This window comes from Castanea sativa, chromosome 7 (assembly GCF_040712315.1).
Source record: "Castanea sativa cultivar Marrone di Chiusa Pesio chromosome 7, ASM4071231v1".
In the NCBI taxonomy this organism is placed as follows: Eukaryota; Viridiplantae; Streptophyta; class Magnoliopsida; order Fagales; family Fagaceae; genus Castanea; species Castanea sativa.
In genome coordinates, this window is record NC_134019.1 from 47,032,791 (window position 1) to 47,046,132 (window position 13,342).

Here is a 13,342-nt window from a genome sequence, read left to right on the forward strand (position 1 = left end):
ATCTCAAAACTCAACAAGTTTTAAGAGAGTCATCATACCATAACAATAAAGCATTGAAGAAACAAAAAAAAAAAAATCGTAATGAAGCTTTTTATTACGTCATATAATAAAAATCAATAATTTAGAAAGAATTAATATGCTTTGATCAACTTTTGTTATACAATATTACTCTAAAGTTGTTTTAATTATTATTTATTAATTAAATAAAATAATTATAATAGATATGTGTACAATTTATAATTGTTATTTTTCATGATAAATTCATTAATAACAAAGTCTTATAATAAATATACTATAATATATATAACATTTTTCAAAAATTTACATAACACATTACAATATTATTCATTGTACGCAATTTCCTAGTAATTTAAAAAAAAAATTACACACTAAATGAAAGGCAGAGAGGTAGCCACGTGTCCAACTCTGCATATGGAAAGAGCAGTGCCTGCCAGCCAATGCCATAGTGATAGACAACTCATTGACAGAAAAAAACCTGGCTTTTGGTAAATTCGAACATATACTACATGATAGACTAATATATAGATTAGGTCAATGCCTGACTAGATTTAATAATTATGTATTCCATAAATAGCCATACCCAGATACCCTCCCATATATAATATCCATAAACCCATCACACGTCTATTGCATTCTCAACTTCGGTTTTTTGCTTGAGATTGAGAACTTCGACAATTGCTTTAAGAGCAGCATCGGTATCTTCAGTCCTTGAAAATTCCTCAGCAATTTCAGCTGGGGTAACCTCTGCATTCGCAAACAATCCTTCAATCTGTCCATAGAGTCTGTGGTCTTCTTTGAAATCAAGATAAGTAGAAGCCAACATCTTGAACGCATCCATGGTGCAATATGACATGGGCACGTGCATATCTATGCGGCCTGGGCGAAACAAAGCAGGATCATGCCGGTCAAGTAGGTCCTTATGATTGGTGGTGAACACAATAATTTGCTCTTCTCCACAGCTCGACCATAATCCATCCATGGCATTCAAGAAACCTGAAAGTGTGTACTGAAAAAATAACATGATAGTAAACATTATTAAGAGTAAATCATAAGATAATATCATTTGCAACTGTTTGTTTAATAGTACTGGTGAAGCAAATAATATACTAAACTTTATTTTTTGACAAGTTGTCATATATATATATTCTGGCTAGTTAACTTCATAGTTCATGTATATTGGAGTATTTGCAACTAGGTTTTTAGAGAACAAAGAATGCAAACCTTATAGTATTTGCCAGGATCCTTTTTTTCTTCCCCTCTTTTTGCCAACTGTGCACAATCTATATCCTCAATAACTATCATTGAACGATTAGAAATTGTAAGCAATATTTGTCTCAACATTGAATCTGACGTTACATTTGAAATGTCGAAAAAATAGATATCAAACTTGAGGTGATTAGCCATGGCAGCAATCAAGGTTGATTTACCGGTACCTGGAGGGCCGTAAATCAAATACCCTCGTTTCCATGCTCTGCCAACTTTCTTGTACCATTCCTTTCTTTGAACAAACCTGTCAAGATCCTCTTTGAGATTCCTCTTCCGCTCTGGGCTCATTGCCAACTTATCAAATGTAGCTGGATGTTGAAGAATAGCACAACTCCATTCTTGACCAGTTCTAAGAGGCATACCAGGGTAACAATTAGGGCTATAAAGCCTAATCCCCTGTTCTTCTCTTTGTATTTTCTCAGCACGATCTATTACATAAGGTAAATAAGACTCTACCACATCCTTTTTGAATCTCTTATCAAAGGTAAGCTGAAAAAAATTCTTATCAGGAGGAGGTTGGAGTTGGTTTTGGTACCCAGTTTTTTCTTCACGTAACTTCCATTCGAGCCTAATGCCTCTGAAGTTATCAATAACCGCATCCTCCCTCGCAATATCACAAATTGGTTTATTTTGTTTCAATGTTTTTCTACATATGAAACGTTTTGCTTCTGCTGAATCATTAATCTTCTTTCTTAGGTAGATTGTGGCAGCTTCATAGATTTGATCGCGAGTGATATCACCATACTCTTCAATATTGGTGAAAGTGAGTCGAGAATAGAAATAATCTTCATAGATTGAGAAAAGATAATTGCTGACTACAACTGGTATGTGATCTTTTACCATGGGACTTAGTACAACCACAATAGCAGCTGTGAACCATGGTGCCAATGATTTAAGCACCTCCATGAGAGTAAACATGGTATGAGGGTATGGTTGTATACCTCTTCCAAATCCTGAAAAAATGAGAACAATGTGGTCAAATGACAACTTTTTTATGAACAGTATTCTGAACAAAGTTTTTCTCCATGAGAAATTCTTCAAACTTTTATTTATATATATATATATATATATATATATATATATATTTAACGATTAAATTTAAAAAATTTCATCATTGAATTTCATGGTCTATGGTCTTTATATTCTTAATATGTATATTAAATTTTATTTAAATTAAATGTTATTTTTAGATTACAAAAACTTAAAATTTTAACATTTGTTTAATAATATGACAGGACAATTGACAGAGAACCAAATTCGAACTTAATCAGATGTTATTTTTAGATTACACCAACTTAAAATTTTAATATTTGTTTCATAACATGAAAAATTACAGAGAACCAAAATTTGAACCTGAGAGGCCCAAAGCTTAAAACAAAATTTTTTTTTATGATCTACAAATATTTTTAAAAAATTATTATTTTCATATTTCGTAATTCTATCCACTAACTAAAAATAAGAAATTCTCAATAACAAGAAAAAAAATCTAAAACCAAAATAATTACAAATAAACAAGCATAAATTTATATGTATTATTAATATTAGCCACACAAAAAGACAAAGACACCGTTCACAAATTCTTATATATTACTAATATATATATATATATATATATATATATATATATATATATATATTACTACTGTCCTAGTGGTCCCTTTATTTTTTTTTTGTAGATAAAACCAAAACAAAAAAGAGTTACAAACAGTCAAACACTGAAACCGGTCAACACAAAAAGCCACAAAATTACACAGTAGTTGAGAGACTCAGCGTATAAAGCCACAACTCACAAACACAGCAGTCAACACACCACAGTTCATAAAAAAAAAAAAGAGCAGAAGTCATAGGGCTAACCGGTTAAGGCAGAGTAATATAACAAAGGATCTGAGAAGGAGCAGCAACCGTCCGAATCTGATTCGCCAATTAATATTTAATTTTTAAAAAATTTAGAAGTATAAAGAAATAATAAAATTATGCAATTCAACAATTAAATTTTTAAAATTTATGTTTAATATATTTTTATATAAAGAGTTTGAAGGATCTATTTCTAAATTTCTAAATTAGTTTAAAAAATAAACTTTGTTCAAGTAATATAAAAAGTTTGAATGATTTATTTAATTTCTAAATTAATTTGAAAAAAAAAAATTGTTCAAGTATTTCTTAGTTTCGCTTAGACAAACATTTAAAAGTATGGACGTTTTGAGTCACTTCACAAAAAGGACATCAGCCGTAAATTTTTTGAAATAAATCTCCACCTATGTGCTAATAAAATTTAAATATAACTCTAGCCAAAAATAAAATAAATTAAAAAAATATGCAATAACCATGAAAATCTTTTTTAAGACTTAATTTACTGAAATAAAATAGAGAATGCAATGTCCAATTTTACGTCCAAAACGTAAGTTCACGACAAATTTGAAAAATACAATAAGGGCGTCTGGTGCCCTTAAACCAATTTATAATACCAAAAAATACAGCATAACTTATAATAAATAATAATAATAATTATATAGTTAAAAAATCGTTAAATAATAAAATAATTATTACTTATCTCATACCTCTCTAGAAACTCAGTGAAACCAAGAACGCAGCAAGCTCTCCGCTCTGAAAAAGGCACTGTTTATTTTTATTTTTTTTCTTCCTCCTCTTAGTGCAGCTTGCACTCTCCGCATGGTTCGCTCTATTAAATCCCCTTACCCTTTTTATAGACCAGCCTGGTCACTATTCCTGAGCGTGTCTCAAGTGAAAAGGCTAAGGTAATTGACGAGAAACTTCGTGCAGATGATAAGAAGGCGTTTGGATGCAGCTTAAAATTGCTGCGTACACGTTTTGGTGTTTTTTTTTTTTCCGCTGCTATGGGGAACAAGTGTGCAGTGCGCGTATTGTATATGTATTTTTTTAACAATTTTTTATTAAAAGTAGGTTCTGTAGTATTATTTACATATTTAAAAATTATTTTGTTATAATATTTTCAGTTTTCAATTTTTAACAATAAGTTATATCAATTGTGTGGCTGAAACTTAAAAGCAAAAACGAGGTAAAAAATTACAAATATCTAGACTAAACCAGCGGTTTCATAATTCTGTACATTTCGGAAGCGCGTTTTGCGCTTCCCAATGTCTGGGTTTCCGCCTCCTTTTTTTTCTGTTAAAAAGGACGTTTGGATCCAGTGCGTTAAAGTCCGCGTTTTTGCTTTTTTTTTTTTTTTTTTTTTTTTTTTTAACCAGCAGCATGTATTGACTTTTCAGTCTTAAATAATGTACAAATACATTATTTGTGGGTCTCATAAATTTCATTTTTAATAATTTTTTCATTAAAAATAAGTTTTACAGTACTATTTACATATTTAAAAATTATTTTATTATAATATTTTTAATTTTTAATTTTCAATTTTAGTAAAATATGTTCTATCTAAACAGCCGCGTCACAAGTGAAAAGGCTATGGTAATTGCCGAGAAACTTCGTGTAGATCATAAGACTCAATTGTGTGGCTGAAACTTAAAAGCAAAAACGAGGTAAAAAATTACAAATATTTAACTAAACCAGCGGTTTCATAATTCTGTACGTTTGGAAAGCGCGTTTTGCGCTTCCCAATGTCTGGGTTTCCACCTTCTTCTTTTTATTTCTGTTGAAGCCGCAATGGTAGACATTTCTTACACTGCACATCACTGGAAACCAAGACCGCAACAAAGTCTCCGCTCTGCAAAAGGCACTATTTTTTTTTTTTTTCTTCCTCCTCTTCCGACAGCCTGTACCCTCTGCTCTGAAAAACGCACTGTTTTTTCCTTCCTCCTTTTTATAGAACCCAGCTGCGTCAATTCCTGAGCGTGTCTCACAAGTCACAAGGCTAAGGTAATTGATGAGAAACTTCGGGTAGATCATTAGATTCAAATGTGTGGCTGAAACTTAAAAGCAAAAAAGAGGTAGAAAATTAAAAATATCTAAACTGAATGAGCGGTTTCATAATTCAGTGTGTGGTTTCATAATTCTCCCATATTAACTATCTCTTTTATTTTCTTTTCTCAACTAAATAGATTTTTCACTCTATTTTTCTTTTCTTATTTTTCATTCTACCTGTTTTTACCTCAACCAAACACACCCTAAGTGAATTGATGACATTTTATGTTATTTATGTGCCACACTTGCATTCTAATAACTTTGTCGTGTGTTGGTAAGCACTTGATTATGTTTTATGCATTTTGTCGATGTATTGACAGTATTGTTGATATGAGTAGGTACTTGCAAACATATTACGCACTAGGTTGAATTTGGAGACGCTCACGTCTAATATTTTTGGTTGGATGACTTATGCCGTCCAAGTGGGAGACTGTTGTATTCATGATTTTGAAACTCGGACCGTTCATTGAACTGTTAAAGGAAGAGGTTTAAAGTTTTTGAGGTAGAATCGAGGTTCGACCGTGATGATGTCATAATTAATTTAATAATTATTTAAAGTATAAATAAATATGTTAAATTAGTATAAATGAAAATTTAACTAAAATAAACCAAATAAATATAAATACCATCTTTCAAATGTATTTTTGATATCACGGCTTTCATCATAGTGTTTCAAAATTTAACGCTGTATTATCAATTGTTAAACAAAATAATAATAATAAAAAGAAAAAAAAAAGAAAATTATTTATTTATAATATACTATCAAAGCAAGATTTACATTATAAATTGAATAAATACTTACAATATTGTACACTTTCATGTAAATATGCATAATATTATACAATTTTTATAAATATATAAAATGTGTTTTGTGCATTTTTAATCAATAATTACATTTACATTGACAGTGCAAAGACAGTAAATAAATTTGTGGGAATTGGTGGGATTTTACCGTACGCATGCTGTATAAGAAATGACTGAATCACATGTAAATAAATGAAGCAATCAAATCAAATCGATATATCTATACTACTGTAGGGGTATTGGGCCCAGTAATTTATAATGGACGGCCCAACAAGGTCTTTTGGGCTAGAAACCCAAATCCGAAAACATCAAAATGATCGTGGAGTGTTTAAGTGTCCCATACCGTCCGAGGAGTAGATTTGTCCTCGGAATGTTAAGCCGAGGATACACAGTATACGTGGAGGACAGCAGAAAGAGCGATGGAATGTCTAAAGTAAAGCTGCTACCACCGCCCATATATTAAAGACCCTGTAATTGATACGCTGACAATAGAGATGGAAGGATGGGACCTGAGCATAGAGCTTGGAACTTGGTCCCAAATCCCAGCGGGCTTTAGGGAAGAATGGATGGGACAAGTATCCAAAAAAGGAGGGTCGCGGCCATAAAGTGGAAGATGATGAAGAGAAGAGGAGGAGTATAAATAGGAGGGAAGGCATACGAAGAAAAGAAGGAGGCCTTTTGAGAAAGAAAAAGTGTATGATAAACATTATTTGTATCCACACTTGAGAAATACTATTAGAAACTGTCCTCGGAAACAGTCCGAGGAGGAATTCTCAATATTACTCTTTGCAAACGATTCTTTGTTTTGTTCCATTGGGCCCAAAGCCCGTTCTTTTTGTGATTGTCTAAAGCCATCCTTAAAATCTAAATTATAAACCCATCCTCTACAAATTCATTGTGAAGAAAGGCCTTTCAAGCCCATTTTCCTCCTAGTCGTGGTTTGGGAATTTGAATTGTGTCCTTACAATTGGCGCCGTCTGTGGGGATTTAGTTTTTAAGGAAGTTTAGGGCATCATGGTAGGATCGGAACCACCACGCAGTGCAGAGTCCGTTGGCTCCCAGCGTGAGGATCACTCCTTACGTCCTGATCATGGAGAGAACCGAGAAGGAAGTGTACATACTACACACACCATCAGAAGTGATAGTCATTCGCAAGGAGGAAGTAGAGTTCCTTATGAGAGGAATGCCAGGGCCATGCAGAAAGAGATTGACGGCCTAAAAAGGAGACTGCGTCACGAGAGGAGAAGGAGAACTCCTCCGGTCTCTGACCCCTCTTCAGAAGGATCCGAGGATGACAATTACGAGCGGAGATCCAGAACTCCCCCAGGTGAATATGTCTCTTCCGAGGAAGACAATCTGCATGGAAGGCGTGGCAGAGACTACCCCCCTAGGGGCTTGGGAAATGACGCAATGGGAAGAGCGTTACACCAAATCTCCAGATCACCCTTCGCGCGCAGATTGGAGGAAGGGAGGTTACCTCGGCGCTTTACACAACCGGCCTTCACTCTTTACAATGGTCGGACGGATCCTGTGGAGCACGTAAGTCATTTCAGCCAGAGAATGGCAGTGCATTCCAGGAATGAAACTTTGTTATGCAAGATTTTTCCTTCTAGCCTAGGGCCCGTAGCCATGAGATGGTTTGACGGCTTAAGGGCAGGCTCCATTGATTCTTTCAAAGAGCTTACTAGAGCATTCGGTTCTCGCTTTATCACGTGCAGTAGAGTTCCTCGTCCATTGGATTCTTTACTATCCATGGCCATGAGGGAAGGGGAAACCCTGAAAACGTATTCGGACCGATATTGGGAAATGTTCAACGAAATCGACGGAGACTTTGACGATGTAGCCATAAGGACCTTCAAGGTCGGCCTACCAACGGAGCATGACTTGAGAAAATCCTTGACGAAGAAGCCTGTAAGAAGCGTACGTCGACTGATGGATCGCATCGACGAGTACAAAAGGGTTGAGGAAGATCAGCAGCAGGGAAAAGGCAAGGCGAAGGTTATCCCACAAGAAAGGAGAGATTTCAGGTCGGACCGATACAACAACAACAGGCCTACGCGGGATTTTTCCAGGCAGGCTGGTCACATACCCCCACAAGTGGTCAACACCGTCTTCAGGGAGCCGGTGCAGCAGCTGTTGGAGAAAATAAGGCATGAGCCTTTTTTCAAATGGCCGAATAAAATGGCAGGAGACCCTTTGAGACGCAACCAAAATCTCCACTGCCATTATCACCAGGAGAGAGGTCACACCACCGAGGACTGTCGCACTTTGTGGAATCATCTGGAACAATTGGTTAAAGAGGGAAAGCTGAAGCAGTTTCTGTACCAACCCAACGGGCGAGGAAACCAATCAGGAGTGGCAAACCACGATGGTCCTTCATCCAGACCTCCTCTAGGTACTATCAATGTCATTTTTGCAGCACCTGGTAGGACTGGCTCAGCTCCTTTCAGGGTAATGTCAGTTGCTCGAACATTTGCCGAGGAGTCACGGGATCAGCCGAAGAGGATTAAGGCAAGTATCCTGCCAGTCCTAAGTTTCTCTGAAGAGGACAAGATGGGGACCATCCAGCCTCATGATGATGCCTTAGTGGTAACCCTCAGAATAGGGAACTATGATGTAAAGAGGGTAATGGTTGATCAAGGTAGTGGTGCAGATATCATGTACCCTGACCTATTTAGAGGCTTGAAGTTAAGAGTTGAAGATCTTATGCCATATGACTCACCCTTGATAAGCTTCGAAGGGAGAGCTGTCGTTCCAAAGGGACAGATTAGACTGCCTGTGCAATCAGGTCCGGAGGTGGTAGACGTAGATTTCATCGTGGTCGATGCTTATTCTCCCTATACGGCTATTGTGGCAAGACCTTGGCTGCATGCGTTAGGGGCTGTTTCCTCAACCTTGCATGTCAAAATCAAATTTCATTCTGGAGACCAGGTGGTGGAGTTACTTGGGAGCCAGTCCGTGGCTCGACAGTGTGTCACGGCTGCAATTTTGCGTCGACCAGAACCAGACTCCCCGTCCTCGGCTATCGGTGAAGCATAGCAATCAAAGTCTCTTCCCATAGCCGAGGTAGATGAGGCAGTATGTGAAGAATTGGAGAAAATTATCATAGACAATGATCCTGAAAAGTTCTTCCAGGTTGGAGTTCAATTGCCACAGGAAGAGAAGACAGAGCTGATTTTATTTTTAAAGAAAAATATGGATGTGTTCGCTTGGAACGCGTATGAGGCCCCTGGGGTTGATCCAAACTTCATATGTCATCATTTAAGGGTCAATCCAACTGTAGTGCCGAGGAGGCAACTTCCTCGGAGGTCCTCAAAAGAACATTCCGAAGCCGTAAAGGAGGCCTTTTGAGAAAGAAAAAGTGTATGATAAACATTATTTGTATCCACACTTGAGAAATACTATTAGAAACTGTCCTCGGAAACAGTCCGAGGAGGAATTCTCAATATTACTCTTTGCAAACGATTCTTTGTTTTGTTCCATTGGGCCCAAAGCCCGTTCTTTTTGTGATTGTCTAAAGCCATCCTTAAAATCTAAATTATAAACCCATCCTCTACAAATTCATTGTGAAGAAAGGCCTTTCAAGCCCATTTTCCTCCTAGTCGTGGTTTGGGAATTTGAATTGTGTCCTTACAACTACTATTTAAGAGGCTTCCTTTGTTTGGACCGGATTTTTTTGTTCTAAAATATCTTTACATCCTTATGTTTAAGTATAGATAAAACTAAATGACAATCTGGTAAAAATATAACCCTAACTTCCACTAAAATATTACCTAAAAAATGAGGTCACTCTCATATTGATTTTCAAATTTATTTATTCACTTATAAATTAAATTTTCAAAATAAGAATTATATATATAAAATAAAAAAGCATAGAATTTTTTTTTTTTTTTTGCTACACCCACTAAAAAAACAAAAACTCTCATCACACGTGTAATGAGGCTAGTATATATAAAAGCAGAAACTTCATGTGAAAATGCATAAATTCCTGCCATGTGGTGCTCTAAGCTTCTATTAAGTTTTTAAAACATTTTTCATTAAGTTTTTAAACTATTACCCAATAACTTATAGTAACTTATTTTTACTATTAGTTATTGATATGGGTTGAGTTTGACAATTAGACCAAACAAGTGTAATTCTTTAGAAACAAATGATTACCTTCACAAAATAGACAAAAAGCCCAGGCCCAAGCCCAGCTATTATGATTTATGACCCAAGTCTGAACTCTCTCACTCACGTGTAGCTCAAAACCTACAAAGTCTAATCCACCTTCACAATTGTGTACATCAAAGGTTAAACCTTTGTGTTTGCTGTTTATCCTCAAAAAGGTTAAAATAATGTGCAACTAAATTTTGCATTATTAAGTAAATTATAAATATTTAAGATAGTAATTAGTATTTAAAGTATATATTGTGGAAAAATTTATCTTTATTTTCTTTTTCTTTTCCTTTTTGTATGGTACTTTACTTTCAAGAAAAATTTATCTTTATCTTTTTTTTTTCTTTTCTTTTTGTATGGTACTTTACTTTCAAGAAATAAAGTACTGGGTAAATTTTTTTTCACATTTTTTTTCTATTAAAAATTTTATATTATTAAATAAATTATAAATATTTAAGATAGTAATCAGTATTTAGAGGGTAGACGATGGAGTGATTTACAAACATAGCATGCTTCTTGATGCGCTTTTCTATGCACGTTTTTTCATTTTTGAAAATGAAACCAAAACAAGCCAGAGAAAACGATGCGAAAAGGAAAACAAATATGGTAAAATGTTATACTTTTAGTCCTTGAAATTTGAGCTAAGTTCAGGTCTGATTTTTCAAATCTAAAAAATCCAAGCATGTAAAACTGATCATTGGATCAATAGAGAAAGGAGTAGCTGTGGAGAGAGCCTTGGAAAATATGGTCTCACTCTCACATCAAACTCTGTGCATAATAATATAATACAACCTTCTCAATTGAGTCACTGACCATTGCATTTATTGCCTCCAACAACATCTATCCATCAAATTTTAATAGTACTCTAAATGATTAGCTCCATAGTTGGAAGCCAAGAAGAGAATGTCGTCATTAGTTTGTTCCTGGTGTAGTAAGTTTTTCTCCTCTTTATAGGTCCTATCCAGATGATGAGGTATCCATTGAGTTTTTGTACAATCAATAACTCAAATTTTTTGTCACGTGTTGATCTAAATTTTTAATTTTTGTGACATGTGAATTATTGGGTGCAAAATTGAAAAGTTTAAAACTAATTAAATTCTAAATTACACACAAGTGAGAAACTATTACATATTTTAGAAATGTATGGTTTTTAAAAAAAAGTGTAAGTTAATACCATATATAATTTGAACATCTCAAAAAAAAGTTTAATTTGAATAATATAATTGTTATTTTTTTTTTAAATTGTACCTATGCATATTTACGGGGCTACATATTAGTTAGTTATAAAGAACTCTATCCTTAACTTACTTAATAAAGGATTCTATTCTCATTAGAATATATATAAGTTTTAATTAGAGATTTAATCTCATTAAAAACTTCTAATTAAAACAAATCAAGGACTTTTAATCATACAACTTTTAATCATACAACATTTCCAATCTAATTAGAATGTTTCTTAAAGTTCTATTTAACTAAATCTTTGATCTTATTAGGCCTCTTAGTTAGATCTTGATTAATAAATGTTCACAACATTTAAGGACTTTAAAAGTTAATCACTTTAGAATTCCTTTTTCTATGTGGAAAAAAAAAATGAATTTTAATAATAAAAAATTATTGTTTTCCATAAAAAAAAAACACTTTTTGATTTTTAAAATAAAGATTTATAGATCAAACATTAAGGGTTTCGAGATATAGATCAAGAACCATAATAATGCTAGAAACCCTTGAAAACAAAATCCTAATCCCATTAGGAATAAATTTCATTAAAGGATGTCAACTAGTAAATGAAATACTTTAATTCTAGCATTAACATAAACCTATTGATTATAAAAATATATCACTAGACTAGCAACTGTACATGTTCATCATTCAATATAAAAAACAATTCAATCATTCATGTGCATCCAGTGAAAATCATAAACAAACATTTTCCTTAAGCCAATTTCAATCAGATTAGGCCCTAAACCAATCTTAGGTTTTAGAGATAAAACATTTTGTTTCGACGTACAGCTCAAGCCCAACCCACGCACACGGCATACAACATGTGCGTTGATATAAAATAATTTTGAAGGACTTACTAACTAAAGGCTTTAATTAGTTCTAAAATTTTCAAGAGCTTGTGACTCATGGGATTAATGGAGTCTTCTATTGTATTAAGCTGAATTGCAAACCACGTGACCAGTATGTGACTATTTAAGTCTCATGATATACTGGGTTAGTGGGAGCCTTCTTTTGTTTTTTTGTTATGGCATTTGGTTGCGACCATATTGATTAATATCATTCTCAACAATATAATGCATTATGTTTGCCATGTGTTGTTGTGGTGTGCACGACCATGTATATTTATGGCAATGCTCGAACAATACATTGTGTTATTTTGGATTAAGCACTACATTGCGTGAGAGGCATTTTGACCTAGCCTCGTTTAGTTTGTGTCTTGGGTAGACACTTAAAGATTTTGAGATAATCTAAGTATTATAATGCGAGACATTTAGGTTATGTCTCGAAGGACTTCTTGTGGAACTAAGTGAATTGATGACATTTTTATGTTAATTATGTGCCACACTTGCATTCTAATAACTTTGTCGCGTGTTGGTAAGCACTTGATTATGTTTTATGCATTCTGTCGATGTATTGTTGATATGAGTAGGTACTTGCAAACGTATTATGGACTAGGTTGAATTTGGAGATGCTCACGTTTAATATTTTTGGTTGGATGACTTATGCCATCCAAGTGGGAGATTGTTAAATTCATGGTTTTGAAACCCGGATCATTTATCAAACTGTTAAAAGAAGAGGTTCAAAGTTTTTGAGGTCAGATTGAGGTTCAACAGTGATAATGTATTAATTAATTTAATAATTATTTAAAATATAAATAAATATATTAAATTAGTATAAATGAAAATTTGACTAAAATAAACCAAATAAATTTAAAGACCATCTTTCAAAAGTATTTTTGATATCACAACTTTCATTATAGTGTTTCAAAAATTAACGCTATATTATCAATTGTTAAAAAAAATAATAATAAAAAAAAAATAATTTATTTATAATATACTATCAAAGTAAGATTTACATTATAAATTAAATAAATACTTATAATATTGTACACTTTCGTGTAAATATGTATAATATTATACACTTTTTTTATAAATATATACAATGTGTTTTGTGCATTTTTTAACCTACAATTACA

At 33.7% G+C, this 13,342-nt stretch overlaps 1 protein-coding gene across 2 annotated transcripts; it reads right to left on the minus strand.

Moving 5' to 3' along the window:
* Positions 1-278: 278 nt before the first annotated feature.
* Positions 279-3,985, minus strand: LOC142642475 (AAA-ATPase At3g50940-like). Of its 2 annotated transcripts, XM_075816836.1 has the most exons (4): positions 3,846-3,985; positions 3,142-3,198; positions 1,243-2,240; positions 279-1,027 (listed from the first exon to the last, which is right to left on the minus strand). In XM_075816836.1, exons 3-4 carry the CDS (start codon positions 2,203-2,205, stop codon positions 638-640), a joined length of 1,353 nt encoding a protein of 450 aa, XP_075672951.1. In that variant the 5' UTR covers positions 2,206-2,240; positions 3,142-3,198; positions 3,846-3,985; the 3' UTR covers positions 279-637. The 2 variants fall into 2 exon arrangements, with proteins under 2 accessions (XP_075672951.1, XP_075672952.1); XM_075816837.1 differs by lacking the exon at positions 3,142-3,198 and having other exon boundaries at positions 3,846-3,981.
* Between the last annotated feature and the right edge of the window lie 9,357 nt (positions 3,986-13,342).

What these genes read in the sequence shown, in the direction of transcription:
- LOC142642475 (XM_075816836.1), bottom strand. Translation starts at nt 2,205, where the DNA reads ATGTTTACTCTCATGGAGGTGCTTAAATCATTGGCACCATGGTTCACA. An exon ending in ATCCTGGCAAATACTATAAG is followed by an intron (nt 1,028 to 1,242) that starts GTTTGCATTCTT and finishes TTATTTTTTCAG; the next exon opens with TACACACTTTCAGGTTTCTT.